At 34.7% G+C, this 19,166-nt stretch overlaps 1 protein-coding gene across 2 annotated transcripts in view; it reads left to right on the top strand.

Annotated features, from left to right (window-relative positions):
• The first annotated feature begins 9,407 nt into the window (after positions 1 to 9,407).
• Positions 9,408 to 19,166, top strand: part of EMCN (endomucin) — a 97,050-nt gene continuing 87,291 nt past the window's right edge. For both annotated transcript variants that reach the window (XM_033106599.1, XM_033106601.1), the window contains exon 1: positions 9,408 to 9,684. In XM_033106599.1, coding sequence (XP_032962490.1) covers positions 9,618 to 9,684 — 67 coding nt within the window. In that variant the 5' untranslated portion in view covers positions 9,408 to 9,617. The remainder of the gene's footprint in view (positions 9,685 to 19,166) is intronic.

Genomic DNA, 19,166 nt, shown 5'->3' with positions numbered 1-19,166 from the left:
TGAAATTTCATCAGAATTTATAAAAACAGGAAAGTGATTTTAAGGAGAAATGTCAACTTTTTCATTAAATTCCAGAATTCAAGGCTTAGAGAAGTCATCTTGGAAGTTTAAAAGAGTTATTTGGAAAAACTGAAGAAAAGAAAGTAATACATTTTATATAGTGCAGTTGATAATGAAATTCGGGGATTCTTATTGTGACAGGAGCAACAACAACAATAAAAATAGAGATGTCATCCAGTGACACTCAGGCAGGGTTTTCATAGAGGAATGACTTTGTTAGGTCACAATGAATCAGCCTCTAGCTTTCAGTTTTATATGCTCAAAAACTGAAATTTGTCAAATCTGGAGAATTAAACCAAACCAGTGATATTCAAGGGACTGGTTGTATAGAAACACAAATGCTAATTTATTAATTTATATAGAACATAATTACTGTTTAGGAGTTGAGACACTTGCCTTATGGGTCAGCATGGTGTATTTTTTTTTTCCAAGAGGATAATTCTACTGGGGTGGTAAACTGATAATTAGAAGATCATTTGGACAGCATGCAATAAAACATGGTTTAACTAAACTGAGTAGACAGAATACCATTCTAATGGAATCACACCTTAGTCACCATGTCTTAAATTTGAGTGTTTACCTCAGCCAAACAGAACGGAAAAAACCTAAAACCACTTGGAATATAACTATCACCTCAAGAGGTGGGGGTATTTTATTCTATTTCTATAAATCAGAATGCAAATATGACATTCAAAAGGGGATTCATGAATGTTTGTTCAAGGAAATTTAGAATATTCGGGATTTAAGGGCTCAAAATCATAACAACTAATTATGTCTTTCTATAGACTGGACTCATTGCCACTTGATAAGATCAAGCCAGGTTTAATTAGCTGTGAGTTTGACAATATAAATGGAATTTATATTTTAATTTAAAGCAGTTAAAAATTCTGTAAAAGTGAGCTTCTAAAATACTGCTGTTGCTTCTGAAAATTTTATTATACTGATGTTAAGAAGGCTTGATACGAGTCGATTAGAAAGATTTATAAAATATTAAAATGAAAACTTTTGGAATAAATGCTGAGAGTAAGAACCAGAAAATATAGCTGCTTCCTTTTAAATAGTAGCAAGCACACATTTAAAAAAAATCTTTTTCATAATGATCTAAATCATTAATTATTAACTGAGGGTAACCATCAGAATCACCATATATATATATATATATATATATATATATGTATACATATACATATTTATATATATATGCATATATATATATATATATATATGTATGTATTTTTTTCTTTCTTTCTCATATGTATTCCTGACACTTACCCTTAATTTTATAGGTAAGACAGAAAAATATATTTAAAGAAAAACTCCATAGGGTGACTCTAATATTAAGATTCATGAATAAACATGGGCAATACGGCCAGTGGTACAGTGTCAGGCCAGACCAAGATCAGAATCCAAGACCTCTTAAGATAGGAAATTTGGATTCTGTGATTGGAAATGTGCTCTGCTCAGCACTAATCTTCCTGTACAAGCTATTACTATGTCATTTCTTCTGACCAAATTCTGGTTTTGGAATGATTGGTCAAAGTGGGTCTCAGTTTTGTTGTTCATCCAAAATATTTTTATATTTAGTTATACAGGGTGGGATGAAAACTAAGCCAGTGCTAGTTTAATAAAGTTGAAAACAGTTATAAACAATTCTAGTTGGTGATGAAATGGAAAGGATTAATTTTGAGTAGCTTGGTGCAAAAATCATTTACATCTTGCTAAAATTGTTTGCATTCTGGCAAGGCAAGCCTTTGATAATGGCCATATTGTTAATTATTAACACCCCATTTGTAGAACAATTTGGATTACTTTATGAAACATATTCTTAATTTTCAGAAAACTTAAAAAAACAGTATCTTGTAGGTAAAAAGAAACATAGATTTTAGAATGCTTCCATTCAAATTTTCTTTACTTTTTTGAAGCAACACTATTAGCTTAGGAGTTTCAGAACCAAGAACTGCATTGTCACTTTGTAGATGTAAACTAAGATTCAAAGAAAAGTTATTTCTATTTCTATCATAGTAGCATATAACAGGACTGGAATGTGAGAACTGTCAACTGCTTCAGGTAATTACATATATAATTCTCAGGTATTATTTCAACAGCCCCATGAGAAAATTGTTTATTTTCTCTATTTTAAAGATGAGAAATTGAGGATTAAAGGGCTCTGTTAATGTGCCTTTAGTCACATAGAAAAAAAATGACAGAGACTTCTTGCCCCCAAAGCTCATATTCTCATGTTGTACTAAAGTGTCTCTGTAAAATGAGGAACTCCACATGTCCTCTAAGAACCTATCTGGACCTCTTCCCTCTGCACATACCTCCTGGACCGATTAATGAGCCTTCAATTAGATTAATCAGGTTTCCACTGCATTTTATTACTGAAGGAAAAATGGATCAAGTAAGTACATGTGGGGGAGGAAATAAGACTTAATATAAGACCTTCCTAAAAGTTGGGGATCAGAGCAGTTGATATAAAAATGTAATTATTTTGTGTTAGGCACTGTGCTAAACTATGGTGATAGATGACCAAGACTAATGGTTTGCCATTGAGGAGTTTACTATTTAGTGTGGGAGGCTGATGATCTTCAACAAGTATAACCAATTTAGTTTTAATTCTATCAAATCAAGTTTTTTAGAAGGTGTCATGCAGGGACTCTGATCCCACTCCTGGTGGGTGGACACAGAATATTGTGAGGCCAAAAAGAAGCAACAACAGAGACATAGATAGGGGAGTTCATACCACTATATTCTCTATGGCAGCTGGTCGAGACACAAAAGCAAACATCCACCAGCACCCCAACGAGGAGTGGTCCTGCACTCCAGTCTCACTGGCAGCTGGGAGAGACACAGGAAGTAGGATCCACATGATCTGCAGTCTGCTATCCTCGCTTGCTAACCCCACTTGCTAGCCGCAGTCAGCCGTCTGTTTCTCTGCCAACCAACCAACCCCCTAGCATAGCCACGGCAGTTATATCAGTGGCTAATGGCTAACCGGTAACAGCTGATAGCCACCCAGCCACAGTGGATGGCCATCTGATTACAGCTGATGGCCATCTAATAACCGAGCCAATACCTTTCCACGTGAGGCCGAGAGCCTGGAAACTGCCCTCTAGGACTCTGTTCCCTCAGAAGGTAATAGGTAAGATCCTCTACTAGGCTTATGTAATAAGATAAACTTGAAATCTCAGTGGTTTAAACAATAAATGTTTATGTGTTGCTTATGTAAATTCACAGCAGATATGCGGTATTGGTGGTGGACGGCTCTGCTCCACACTGTTACTCAGGGACCCATACTGCACCATTGGGAATATAGTCTCAAATGTTGCCATGGAAGGGGAATAGAAAACATAGAGGACTTATACCTGCTCTTTTATGTATTGTTCTGGAAGTGACATGTATTAACTTTTGTTGAAAGCCTCTGGCCAGAACTAACCACATGAACCTACCTAATACAGGGAGCTGGACATTCAGTAAGCAGTAAAAGTCTTTGGCTACAGATCTCAGCCAGTTTTGACAAGAGTTGGGGGGGAGTGTATGGAATATCATCATCTGGGAAATCTCTCTACAGGTTAGCACAAGGTCAACCTAAGATACAGCATCCAATGGAAAACCAAACTAAAATACTTGTAGGTAGAGGCATAGACCAGGCTAAAAGTCAATCCTAGAAGGAAATAAGTAAAGAACATTGGGAATGAAATATAGACAAAGAGCAAGCAGCAGTTTTTTGAATCCCTAGGGTATATAGCCCAGGAGCCATCAGTAAGGTAACTCTTTCATGGAGTTATGCATACAATGGTTTAAGAGAAATGAGCCAGTATAGACTTTCCATTTCTAACTTTAAGTTTATATGTTTCTATGAATACCAGAAAACTGTGCCTTCAGTTGCCTTTCTTTATTTGGAAAAAGAGAAAGAGAAAACAACAGTTTTTAGAGAATTAACTTCAACTTCCGTTCATCTGGAGTTTGGAAGGGAGGTATAAATAAATCACCTCATCATGCTTTTAAATTGGTTCAGATCTGGTCATGTGAAAGATTCTTTTGAGTATTACGAAATGGCCACAGAGATGGACAATGCAAAAAGGGGTTTGGGAAACTGAGAACAAGAACTAAAATGAGTGAGAAAAAAAGGAGTAAATTATAAATAGGTAAAAGAGTAAAGCAAAATTAGTAAATCATCGGAGCACATATAGCGTGAAAAGTAAAGGGTCTTAGATGCCATTCATTTATATGTCACACTTTTGTATGAACATATCTATAAAAAAATCCTGGGCATATACTACACACTCAGTAACTTTTAATAGGTGTCGTTTGACATAGAAAAGAATATTTCCCGAAGATACTATTTCTGGCACACAAAAAATTAGACATCTGAGCATAAATCGCAGACATGGGGCATATGGCAGCGGCTCAGCTAAATGGAAAGTTGTGTAAACCACGGAAGAACTTTATACTTGCTATTTTATTTTTTAGTTTACTTACATAGTCCAGATTTCTAAGGAAGTAATAATACTTGTGATTCATTAGATATAATTAAATGAATTATATGCCATCTTATTCCCCAAAAGATATTAGAAAAATCTCATTTCTTTATTCATATGACCTTCATGATTAATGGAAAAATACCCTTCAATTCAGTTTTGTACATGGAAAATCAGTTTATGATTTTTCATCAATTCAGTGATTTCCAGAGCTTCTTAACGCAAAATAAGGATAAAGAAATGGCTTTTGAACTTTTTAATAAGAAGAGTGGTCCAACAGAAGAATGGACTGCCTCACAGAATAACAAGGTCCAACCATTTCAACTGTTGACATGCAGGCTCGTTCATTACTTGTCAGAGTGATTCTATTAGATAAGAATTTGTACTAAAATAACTTTTTGTTTACCTCATCTCTGACATACTGTGCTTTTATGATTTCCCCCATGTTTTTATGTATCAAGAGACTTAAGAGATTAACCCCTATGAAGTTAGGGAGTTGGTGTCAGGTGAGAGAATTGTCTTCATATGTTGAGGAGTAAAATTGTGATGGACCATTGGGGACTCTGAAAAATAAGCTCTTTGGAAGATTCAAGAATCAGATTACCACATCTTCTTTTAATCTGAACAATAACGAAATAGCACTGGCCGTGGGCCATGGGAGTTGATTAATAGAAATGTAGTAATTGATGAAGATATTTGGTCAAATGTCTGAGCCCACCCACTATTCCTGCTCATTATCCATTTTTGCTGTGTGCAGAAGGATTTAATATCTCTAGTACCATGGGCCTAAATATCTGTTTGTCTTTAGCTCTGTTTCAATACTTTCAGGAGATTCCTCAATTCCATTTCAGATAGGAAGGTAACAAAAATAAGCTGTGTAAGTTCTATTTCCACTGAAGAAAGCACCTGGTATTTAAAGTATCTTAAAGTAGAGCATAAAATAAGTTCATGAAAAAAAGAGTTGGGAGTCTGTTTAATGTGTTCTCAACAATATTTGGGGGCTCTCATCATTTGAATATTTCTTAAGAAGTTGATTAAACACTCTGGAATGAGATGATTTTTATATAAAATCCTAACAGATCAGACAACATACCATTGAACTAAGACAATTTCTTTAGCCTTAAAGATTCTGGAAGTTTACAGCTAGTTTAAATGTTTCTTTGTTGTAATATACACTTTTAGAAGACTTTCTGGAATCTTTATAATATTTGAAGTTGCCATGGTGATTGTCCTCATTTTTTTGATGGGTAAACCAAGGCATAAAGAGGCCAAGTACTCAGTCAAGTCTATGAGAGGGAGTAAGGATTTAAACCCAGACCTCATGCTCTTTACCAGTTCATGAGGTCACCTTTTGGCATTCCCTACCATTTTAGATGATTATTCAGTGACAAGCTGGCAGAGAGGAAGAAGGCAAGTGTGGAAAGCAAGTTTAATTAGGGGGCTTAATAATGGTGCCAGCTGAATAAATCTTAGCAACACATGAGTTAATATAAATTCATCAGTGTTGGAGTCTTCATTACACAATTTCTTCAGTGTCAAAGATGTCAATGACAAACTTGTTATATATACTTGGAAAGAATTCTGAGATTGCTTTTACATGACCTCACAATAGCTTATCTTTCAGATTAGATCTTCACAGTTCAGGAGACAAAGTGTGAAAAAACAAAAGCAAAAACATCTTTTCATCTGTCAGGTTAGGGTGGTTTAGTTCTCTTCACATATTTTCTTTCATTAAAGTACTCTTAAATCACACTCTTCCTAATAATTAAAATATTCAAGTAAGGTAGAATAAAAAATGTTTGTATAAATATTCCCTCAAAATATAAAATTAAACAAAAAATTAGCAAGTCAAAAAAATTTTTTTTTCTTTTTTTTTAAAGAAAGAAATAATGTGTGTTTAGAAATTTTTTAAAGAAAAATAAACAAATATAAGTTAAAAACCATTCATCATTCACTATAGGAGGTAAGCAGTATTAACATTTTATCTTTTACTCTCTCTCTCTCTACATATATATATATATATATATATATATATATATATGTATATATATTCTCTCTTTCTCTCTCTCTACATATATATATTTTCCAGGAGTGCCAAAAAAATATATACACATGACTTGTATTCATCTTTTGTTATTGGTATATATTGACTATTACAATTTTAGTACAGTTTTTCCTTTCTTAAAATATGTATACATTATTTTGGCTATAGATAGATAGATAGATAGATAGACAGAAACACATAAACACATATATGTACATATTAAATGCATATGTACATATAAATACATATGTACATACAATAAAGTATGAGTATATTTATACATGTATAAAATTTTTCTAATACTATTTTGTGACAGAATAATATTCCATCTTATTCTTAATAATTAATGTTGTTGCCAAGTGTTTGTAATAACATGAACTTTAATGAGCATCTTCATTCATGGAATGTTTTTAAACATATAATCGGAAGTTCAAAGGGTGGTTCTTTAAGAGTTTTGATGTATATTGCCAGGTCACACCCCAGAAAGGTCAAACCCCAAGAATAAGACAGTAACTGTCCTTGATCATTCATCAAAACTGGGTTGTCAGAAAATATACCTAACTATATTTGAAGGGCAAAAAATTTTCTTCATTCTTGTATATCCATTTGTTTGATTTCTAATGAGAGGAACATATGTTTCCGTTTGGTTGTTCTTCTGTTTCTTCTTTTATGATATTCTTTTGTCTCCTTTTCATTCGCAGACTCATTGTTTTATTGTTGATTAGTAAGAGGCGTTTACATATTAAAGATATCAAATCTTTATTGTGTATTTTTTTTACAAGTTTTAATTTTTATGTAAGAATACAGATCAAGTCTTTCCTTTATGTCCTGTACTTCTGGTGTCATGCATAAAATGTCCTCTCAACCTAGTTATATGCAAATAGTCACCCTCATTCTCTCCTAAAATTTTGTGATTTTGTTTTTTACATTTAAATCTTTAGAATATAAAAAGATTTATTTTGGTATTTGATGTACAATAGAGACCTAACTTTTATTTTTTTAAAGATGGTTAACAACTTGTCAAAAATCACTTACTAAATAATACATCATATCACATTTACTATATATATAAAATCTCTCTCTACATACACAGACACACACATATCAGTAAATATATTTATATTTATATCTCTGTATCGGTATCTGTATCTGTATCTCTGTATCTATATTTATATATTTTTCTGTGTCTGTGCATTCTATTTATGCCATTGATCTGTCTCTTTGGTGGCTGTTTTAATGAATTATTTTGCCTTAAAAATATGTTATGAGCTATTAAGACAAAGCTGACCCACAGTATTACTTCTATTTTATTCAATTTTTTTGCCTAATCATTTAAAAACATATTTTCTTAGTTTTAGTTTTGTTTTTCCATTTACTCATCCTGTCTTTTAAGTAGACATAATATGCAATTATCAAACATTCTTGGAATAGGTATCAAGTCTTTACCATGCCAATGCCTAGAAGTCAGGGCTGAGAAATCAAAATGCTAATGAATCCTGGTAGCAGTGATTGTGACCAATGTCAGTGGTGACCCTGTGTGCTGAAAATTCCAGAATTAGAGCAAAGCAAGGAGCAGGAAGTGAGGCAATGTGAGTGCTTGACTGGGAGTTCATGGCCACACCCCAACTTATTTAAGGAATGTGCATGTGACATCTATTCACATACATTGCTATCTTTATACTCTCCCGGATATGCCAAAAAAAGTAACAACTCCAAAGGCAGTCTGTTTTAGAAAATTAATTTAAAAAGAGGGTAAAATTAAGTCTTGCTTATGCACAAAATCAAAACTTGGAGACTCAATAAAAAATGGAGACTTAGCATAACTTAGGATGAAACAAGCTAGTGTTCTGGGGTGTTTTGATTAGTTGACTTTCTCTAACCACTCTTGTAGTGAATCCTTCCCAGCACAGTGCAGTAGTGAAATGTGTGTCTTCTTTATAAACAGGTAAAGGTATAATTGTGGAATACCTGGGGTTCCTTTGGTGGAGCAGATGAATCTATACTGACTCACTGACAGTCTTCTGTCCAGGAAGCTTCATTCCTAAAGGCTGAGATTAGATGTGCAGCCTGTGGCTGAGGGTAAGTGTAGTTACTTGGCACACACAGGGGTTGTAGCCAGCATTGTGGTTGTGTTATCACCATGTTTTAATCAATTGCTACTAATATCAAAGAGACCCTTGATATAGAGAAAGTATCTTGCCATTCTGGTTTGAAGAATCCATCTCTCCCAACATCACTGATTTGTTGTGAGAGCATTCTGTCCCAGAGCCATTCCAATTGCATTTCCTAAAAAAGAGCATCCAGGAAGTATTATAAGTAACTTTTCTGTCCTCTTCATCAAATTCCACCAATAAAAACCAGAATGAGCAGTGAACACTCACATATCTTTGTTTAAGTTCTATTAGAAATATCCTGAAAAGTCTCCCTGGATATCCCTAAGAAGTCTCTGCTTGCTCACAAGCACAGCACAATCTGTTCAATAAGGTTTTGCACTTATATCCAGAAGGTGGTCTTTGCTAATCTGGATTTTAAGTTGGAAAGAGAGAAACATTGATTCCTGGTGGATTTTGCTCTAAAATTTAATCCTCAGGCAGTTAAATCCTCTTTATCCAAACTGAGTCACCCTTTATAACGACTCCAAAGTGCACTTTCAAAACAAAAGTTAGAACGCTGTATGATCCATTCTCAAGAAAGATCTGTTTCTGTTCAAAACCCGCCCTGACCTTTTTGTTGAAGAAGAACAAAATAATGTAGTAACAAAAACACAAGTGGCTGCCAAAGGAAGAGAGAAAAAAAAAAAAAGTTCCTGTAAGGGACTGAAACAATAAATCTCCTCTCTGCTGAACTCCCAAAGGGAGTGTGTGTATTTCCTCCTGTTCTTTATCAGAGCCCCCGAAATAAGTAGGAATGGGCAGTGGCTGTTCACATTCAGCACACCTTTTCCATTTGCTAATAAGGTCCTGCCAGACTGGAAGGGAGTTGTCCCTGGCTGACTCTGGAGTGAGAAGCCACTGCGACGATCCACGGGCACCATGAAACTGCTTCAAGTGACCATCCTTTGTCTTCTGTCCAGTCTTTGTAGCAGTGACAACGACATAGGTACCGTTTTCTCTTATTCCTCTGATGGTGTGGTTCAGATATCACTAGCACAGGGCTGTTAGCCTCAGTTTACCTTCAGGGAGCTTCCCCTGAAACTAAGATGCAGCAATTCATTTGCTGAGTGGAGTGTGTGGGTGTTGATTAGTTGTGCATCGTGAAAGCTCCACAGAGAGAATGTTTGTTTTCACTGAGGGGAAATGTTTGCTAGGGCAGCAGTCTTGAAGTGTAGTTGATGGCATCATAAAGGTACTGTGGATATACAATGACCTTTTTAGAGAATAAAAATCTGGGGATTAAATGCTGGTTTCAACTGTGCTCTCTTCAGACAGAAGTCTAGAAATAACAAGATTGTCATGTAGGGGGAAGGCTGTAATCAGAAATACTGCATTGCAGATGCTGGCCTATATTTGTCTCAATTATATTTCAGCTTTGATAAATTGAGAGGTTGAGTAAAGCTGCCTAGGGGAGTGAATCCTAGTATCTTGAGGAAGTGGGGGTGGGTAAAGAGGAGAGTCATTTGATTAAAGTTTATAGATGTTTGCTCCAGAAATATGTACATGTCTACACACATTTTTGTATAACATTTAAGGGAATTATAGACATAAGAACTTTACCCGTTGATTGCAGGTTTTGACACTCAAAGAATATATATATATATATATATATATATATATATATATATATATATATATATACCTACCTAAGCCCTGACTATATTACTGCAATGACCAGTTACAAGAAATGATTACATTTGACTCTTAACCATTCCTGAGGGGTTCACAGTAAGCAATTATATTTAATCAATATTTATTAGGCTCTTATCATGGTCTCAGCAGTGCAAGGAACACAAAAATTAGTAAGACGTTGTCCTTGCCCACAGTGGTAAATGTACTTCTGAGAGAAATGAGCATGTAATTCTAACATAAGACAGACTTAATAAATGTGAAAAACAAAGTGCAAGCTATCATAAAAGAACACGGTTGGGAAAGATTGATTCTGACTCTGAGAAGCCTTGGGGGAGAAACTCCATTCTTATTTTATTTTTCAAAAGTTTGTTTCCCACAAAATTCCAATTCCCAGTGATAATGTAGGAAAAAATAGGCATATTCCTTCTTGAAAACGATTTGTCATTAATTTCTTAAATATATATGTAAATTTAGCACAAATTCTCAAACACTTCAAAATCACATATGATTGCTTACCATGCTTCTTCAAGTTTTCAGCGTTAAGTTGGTATGGATATCAATGCCATAAAGTTTAACTTAGAAGAGTTACTAAGAATATGGTTTCTTAAAATAAAGAATATTTATGATGTGTCATAGAAATCAATACACTAGCTTACAGGTAACTCTTCAGTATGCATGGGAAAGATAGAAATCCTGATGCTATGAAAAATTCTGCTCCCAAATAGGTGTCATGTCAATGAATATAAGTTCTGGAAGTCTGGGTTAGGCTGCTTGCCATTTCGGGTCTGTAAGCATCAGTGAGGACACTACTTTCCTGACATTGTTAAACTCTGAATGGATTACATGTCCTTCTGAAAGCAAAGTGGAATAGCACCAACAGAAGCAGCCTGTGAAACCTGGCCGTAAGGAAGATGGAAAGTTCAAGTACAACCCAGAGATGACCTCACAGATTTTTCTATTATGGTCATTTTGGGAAAATACCAACCTCCTTTAGCTTACTGGTAATGAGCCCAACCTTTCTGTTAACTGGTGTCTTCTTTCTAATGAACTATTAACCCAAGTAAGATAAATTCCCATTGGAACAGAGACAACAGTTACATAATGACTATATTCTTCAACTTCTGCCAACAAGCCTATCTGTTAACTTCAGGCAAGTGTCTGTGAAAACCGCTCCATTTATCTGAGAAAAGGAAGCTCTAACTCGGGAACATAAATTGACCCTCTGAGTGGTGCCCAGAAGGGATTAGAAGAGATTTTCCCACCCACGTGTATAATTTTGTTGCACCTGGCTCTGCCTGTTTTATGTCTTCCTTTCCAGATACGGTGCAGGAAATGAAGCATTTCCTAAGCTGATTTATTAAGTTCTTCCCCTAACCCCCTGTACCAGAAACACATTGATATAAAAGCTTTGTATGTTCCCCAAACTTAGAATACTAAACATATTTCATTGGCACAGTTGATTATTGGGGGTGGAAAGGAAGGCATTTCATCTGTCTTAAATTTACAAGTTGTCAAAAAGATCCATGCTTTCTTGCATAATAATTTATTCCTAAATAATGGTCTTTTAGAAAAATTGACTGCTTTTCTTTTTCTTTATGATGTTTTTGTTACTCTGAGATTTAAATAAATACAATATATTCTTTTGTACTCTTTGCGAAAATCAAGGGTATCTTTCTACATGGCAGTGAGTGACTTTCTATTACTTGATTGGTGGTATAATATTTTATACTCTCCAATTTGGAACGTTGCTCTGTTGAGATATGTATGGGAGGTTCCTGAAAAGAAACTGTCATTCTTTCTTGAGGTTTTTTAAATTACATTTCAAACTGAGTTGACCCCTACAGTGGCTTTTAAGCCCCTTCGGCTTTTAAGGCTAGATCGATAAGCGTTTTTGACGGTTGGGAGTGAGAGAAGTCAATGAAGAGGGATTCCAAGAAAAAGAAGTCCCTGGAAGCAATTTACTCTTCAAGTGCCATTTGCTTTTTGAAATTTACATTAATTTAGGAAAGATTAAAATGTCTTGGGCATTTGTAAGCAATAACTTTATTGGTATATGAAGAAAGATTCAATTGCTTGGAGAAATTCATTTGTTAGTGATTGAACATTCAATTTCATGGGGAAAAAATGGATTGAATACACTGTAAGACAGACACTATGTTAAATGGCATAGGTTTATAGAGATCAGTAAGTCTCAGCCCTTGCCTTAGAAGTGGGGGAGAGAGTAATTATAAGTTTGATTATACTGTAGGCCTTAGGTGGTAAATAAAGAATGATATTGAGAATTCACAACCAGTTTAGTTTTGAGTGTAGAGACATCAGGAAAGTCTTCATATAAAAGTGGAAATAAGGATGAACTCTGAAGCTTGAAAATGAGGAGGTTTCAGATGGATGTAATTTCCTGAGTAGGAACATTAAAACATCAGTATATTCTAGTCTATAAATGTGAGGAGGTCACAGGTTGGGCATAGATACGTAAGTGTTGGGAAGTAAGGTTGGAAATATAGGCTCAGGATATGTTGACTACCAGGATGAGAAACATTGACTCATATAGTTAGTTTAGTGCCTCTAAATGTGTTTGAGTATGAGAATTACATTACTGGGGTGATAGACTGAGAAGAGTAATCTGTCAGCAGGATATAGATTAGACTATTGCAGTCAGGAGAGGTAGAAGGTAAATAGTTCAAATGTAATTGCAAGTCTAAGTGTCTGTCAGTAAAATAAAAATAAAGTTCTGGGGAAGAGTTTTAAGGAAGTAGAAAGTTTGTGATTTGCCACGTCATTGATTGGCAGTCAGGGATAAAATGACTGAGATGTACAGAGAGGGTTATTTTAACACTTAGACGTAGGGAGATGGCTTGGGAGCAGAGGTAGGGAAAGATAGGAGGATATGGTTTAGGGAGAAAAATGATTTTTAGCCTTATTTGGGACATGGTGAGCTTAATACTAATAAGACATTTAAGTAGAGATATCCAGTGGTAAATTGAAATTGTCTGGTGGGCAGTTGGAATGACTCGGGAGGTAGAGGTGATGGTGAGGGAGTGAGTTTTCTTTACTCTTGAATCCCAAGAATTCTTAGTGATGCCCATTGTATGATTAATAACATAGAGAAGCAATTTGTTTCTCTTCTGGATGCTCATATTTCCAACTCTCTTATGCCACTTATTTTCCAAACCTGTCATAGTTATTTATGTGCATATCTTGTCTCCTTTACCAGACTATAAGCACTTTGAAAGTAGGGGTCATAGTCATTATAGTTTTTCTAGTAATAGTCCTAAACACATAATAAGGGCACAATTAGCTAAATGGATGCATAAATGAATGATAGAGTTGTTTTCTTATTGTTTATATTTATAATTTCTTCCTATGACAATCACTTATTAGTTTACTACCTTGTCCTTATGAAAAGGTTATGGACAGGTATGAATCACAGAACATGGATACAAGTGGATTATTTTGATTCTTAGCTATGAAAGTAGGCACAAAAATATAAGGAAAGGGATTTCTTATCAAAAGTAAGCCAATTCCCAAACTCGAGGAGAGAAGAGATGCTAGGGACAGATGGACATCCTAGTTCCAGGTGATAGTGATTTACAACAAATCTGGAAGAAGAAACTACTGCAGCTATAATCCTTAGAAGGAAGAATATCTAAATAGAATTGACTACTTTTTTTTTTCCTTTTTGGGTATCAAATATGTCATGTAATATCTCCATACAGTTAGAAATATTCAATGAGAAATTTTATTCTAAACCAACTTCTCAAAAATACAAAATGTCTTTCTAAAAAAAACAAAGTTCACAAAAAGAGAAGCTGGAATAAAGTTAAATAAATACTGTACACTGTTAAGTCATCTGTTATTTTAGGTAACATAAGTTGCTTTAGAGCAGATCATTTTACTTATCCTTCTGTTTAGCTTAATTACTATCAGGGATCTATTATAGGATGTTTTATAGGAAGAGTGAACCAATACGGAAACAAATCCAGTGGAAAAGTATTCAGTTCCCAATCCATTTGTTTAGCGTTCTTTCTTCACTACTCACTTTTTTGAACGGTCTCTATCTACTTAAAGTAGAAGTGATCATTCCAGAATTCTTATTTTCAAGAGATTCATAACAGTCATCACCAGCAAATTCTCTGACAATTTTATCTTGCTGATTGTAATTATTCAGATAATGAGAAAACACAGTGAACATTTGAGAATTTCAGAAAGCTTTTAATTTACTGGATAATTGCTCACCTTTTCCTTTTCATTGATAAAGTTACATTTCAAGCTTCAGGTAAATATTTTAACTTGTAAGCAATTATCTAATCCAAGTAACTTACACTATTTTTTTCTTAGTCACTTCCTAACTTCCTCTTCATCTTTGAGAACAATTTGAGATGCACATTTGTAAACAGTGAATGTCAAAGCAGGAATTTACTCTAAGGGACAGTTAATTCCTGTGTAGTGTCTCTTTTCCTGTTACTGAGTTCCTGTGGGTCATAACGGCTCTATCAAGTAGGATCATAATGCCTGTTGGGTGTTAGAAAAAGCTCTTTTAGTTAGCAAACAAGATCCTTTTTGTACTGTTACTCACAATATCAGCACCAGCATGAGAAACATTAATGGTGTCAATTATATCTAGAAAGGCCACTACACAGTACCCAAATTTCAGGCAACCATAAGAAAAATAGTTTTCTAAACGTGAATAGAGATTTTAGGTCTTGTAGAAGGACATAGTCATAGAGATAATCATAACTAATCTCTAAATAGAAGCAACCACCATGTAAGTATTAGACACCCGTTATGTTTTCCCCGTATTCTCTCTGGCCATGTTTAGTCCAGCCATTGCTATGGCAACCTGCTATGCACATGTATCACCTGACAGTACCTTGCCTCACATGAGTGCATTTCTCTAGCTTTCCTGTCTGCTGTTATTCTGATATCAAGGCATGCTTCATCTGCAGAACCGCACTTGGCACTGTTGTATGTCTCAGCTAGAAGTGCAAGAGCAATAGCACTCTATGAGACAGCTCTTGCCCAAAGGGGGAATGGGGCCAGTGAATACATGCTTTCCTCTTCTATTCCTGCTACAGTTTTACTATTTAGACCTCTATTCCTTTCCCTGAGATCACTTTCCTATCTAAACTGTCTACACACAAGCCCTCATCTCAGGTTCTCCTTTCTGGAGAAACCCAGGACTTATTATTTTGCTTAATTAGAACATTTTCGGGTTGGATGATTATGTATATAAAGGTATAGATTAGTTACAGTTTCTCTGATACTCTAATTAATATTTACTACCTTTCTTCTTCTTCACTTCAAAAACAAACAAAAAAGAAACCTAAAAAGCTTTGACCAATCTTTTGTTACATAAGTTAAACAATATTCTAAGCATGTCCAGTTCTAAGGCAATCATTTGTTTGTTTGTATAGAGTCAGTAATGAATTATATTGTGATGTTAATAGTCAAAAACGTCAATGTCATTGATTTAATTCTTGGTGTACTGCTCATCTGAAATGTGAAATGCGTTTTTTGGGGGCTTTTTTGGACATTTTAATTTTATTTTTATTTTTCAGTTAAAGATTTTAAATCAGAAGATTTCACATACAATGTCTTCTATTGAAATCTATGGAAAAATTGGAAGATATGGCCAATACTGAGCCCCAATTCCACTCCCCACCCCAACCGAGAACCTGGAGTAGAAGAGCCAGCTGTCCTTTTAGATAGGAACCTGTGGCCAATCCCCAGTGCTGGCGTTGCCTCCTTGGCACTGAAGCCCAGCATCTGCAGATTTGTATCTGAGCTGCTTTTTAATCTTTTTCATCAATCATATTCTGGCTTAAACCTAAATTAGTTGTGTCAAAAACTAGAGACTGGAAATCACCATTGGGTTTGGTACAAGTTAAATCAAATAAGTACTGTCGTAACATCAACTGACTTCTACCACTTTTGTGCCTGGCACTTTACACACGTTACTTCCATCATAACATTTCAAGGTCAGCTTTATCATTCCTATTTACTGATCAGGAAACAGAGGTTTGGAGGTAATATAAAGTTATACTAGGGTGATGTGGCTTACAATTAAACCAAAGTATATTGTTCTACAAAATTTTCCTCTATAGTCTGCTACCTTCCAATGTAGTGAGACTGCAGTAAGTTGAGTGTTTCTGATTGAAAATAATAAGGATAGAGATTTGTCATTTGAGTAATTCAGAAGCCACTGCTATCTCTTGGCACTCCTAAACCAACAACCAAGACCACAGAGCTATGTATGAATTTCTATTTAGTGATAATCCTCTTAACATTCTGGATTTAATGAATTCTTAGAGAATGGGTTAAAAAGAATCATATATATCTGCCTACCTACCCATTTGTTATGTTGGTTGGAAAAAATAAATGTGCTTGGCTCTAATATTAATGTCAGTGCAGCTAATATGGGACTTGAAGGAGAAGGAAAGAAGCCAAGAGAAAATAAATTTCAGTGAATTAATAGCTATTATAATTAATAGTGTCACATTCAAAATTCTTCTGGAGCCAGACTGTCTGAGTTCAAATTCTAGCTCTGCCACTTACTATTTGTATGTACTTGGGCAAGTAAATTAAACTTCAGCTTTTCTCAGCTGTGAAATAGAATGAGTACAGTCCCTGCATCATAGGGAATTGAGAGGATCACATGCGATAATGTACATAAAACATCTAGAATAGTGTTTGGCATGTGGTAACCCCCCAAGTTTTGCTGAGTTTTAGAATGCAGAGTCCTATAGTTTATTATATCCCATTGCTTAGATAAGTGACTTTATTTGCAAATTGATTCCAACCCAGAAACAGCAAATATTTAAATAATTATGTTAATTCTCACAAAGTGAAAAACCGGCACATGAAAAATTTTCACCATAAAATGATATTGAATAGTAGAAAGATGATTGCCAAGTTATATTCTTAATCACAATAGACAGAGGCACAATTGGATATATACAGAAAGGTATATTCTCTAGAATTCCTTTCAGATTTGTAAGTTATTTAACTCACTGTGTAAACTAATCACTCAAATTAATAAGCAAAATTATATTTGTATTTAATGAGAATTATAACTTTTTAGAGAATATTGAGAATCATTAACATCCTTGAATTATAATATTACGTATCTTAAAGTATAAAGCATTGCTTAATCTGAGAGGTGGAATATGTTAGTGAAAAGAACCTAGATCTTAATGTGAGACTTTGAATCTAGCTTCTTAACATGATGAAATTGGTCAAGACACTGAATATTTCCTAGTCTCAGTTTATCTAAAAATGAGAAAAATATTTGGTGACAGTAATGGTGTTACATGAAAATCAGAATACCTATTTTAGATGCTGGGCAAGTTATAAGTTACTATTAAAATATCAATTATTAATATGCAAACTAACATTTGACTCACAGAATCAGTGGATAAATAGGAAGGCATTTCACAAATTTGAGAATTCTTCCTTACTAGCTGAGCCTTTAATTGCCAATTTGCTATTGCTTTTAGCCATATGTTTACGTATTTTTTATGGCTGGCACACATTCAAATTGCCATGTGTTGAAATAATGCCTGAGTTATAGAAATCACATACACAGAACATGGGAAAATGTTTGTATAACACATTGAATTTATTGTTAACTGAAGGGGGAAAATAAATTATTTTTTGCTAAGAACTATGAAATTGTCCTCCTAGGACATTCAGCAAGTGTGGAGACACAAACATTGATCTCTTGGGCACTCCCCTTAGGGTACAGAGGCCATTGCATTCATCAGCTCAAGGCCGTTGTGACAACTCCTTTGTCCTACAATAAGACACACCCAATTATCTATCTCCCTGTAAATCCAGTTGTAAAAAGTAAGACTCACCTTTTTAAATGCATAGAATTGTTTTAAAGATTTATTAATAGTAATTGCATAACAGGGATTACGATAATTCAATGATGCAAATCAATAAGCTTTCTGTTATTTTTCTTTTCTTCTTTCTTTTTCACTTTCTGACAGCCTCATTTGTTGGGTACAAGTTTTATATCAATTAAGTTTAAAAACTATAGATTTGCAAAGTAGAAGAAAGAAAAATGACAACGATGCCAAACATTTTAAAAATCTGTTATTAGGGTCCATTACAACCTAACCGAATATAAATCTTTTGGGAGCAAGGACAATGCCTAATTGATTTTTCCCCCCCAGAACTCATCTTTGAACACATTGATGATGCTTACTAATTAGTTCTTGCTTTAATTTGGAGAATTATGTTTCTTCAAAAGTCAGCAGAATTGAAAATACCCAAGGAATTCCTGGACTTGTTTTCAATAACTTGACAGCAATATTCATTTTAATCCTTAGCCTGTGTAATGGAGAAGCTGTGAGTGTCATTTTGGGATACTCTCTTGGTTAGTGGGATTTATTCAACTTGCTTTATGAAGTTGACCTGCCATCTTATTATTGTATAAATAGCAGAAAATGTCTGCCTCGGAAGGCATGATTATCTGAATGCAAGTCGTGACTCATTCCTGAGTCTTGCTCACAAGAGAAAAAAAATGGTATTCTATAATTCCATGCATCATTCATCACCTGAACCATTTAGATCAGAGTAATTCTAGCCCTCGCTAGAATGAAGTGTAAATTTATAGAAATTCAATTGTAAAGACACATTGATTACAGATTTCTCTTCTCCACCTCTGAAGTTTTGGTTCAGTATGTTGAGTAATTAACTTTATTCTAATCCTGTCCAGAAACAAAGGCATCAGATCATTCAGGTATTCCCAGGTTTTTAAACTTCTGTTGATTGGTAAATAACCAAAATGTC

Source organism: Rhinolophus ferrumequinum, chromosome 5, assembly GCF_004115265.2.
Source record: "Rhinolophus ferrumequinum isolate MPI-CBG mRhiFer1 chromosome 5, mRhiFer1_v1.p, whole genome shotgun sequence".
NCBI lineage: Eukaryota > Metazoa > Chordata > Mammalia > Chiroptera > Rhinolophidae > Rhinolophus > Rhinolophus ferrumequinum.
This window is presented reverse-complemented; position numbering and strand designations above follow the sequence as displayed.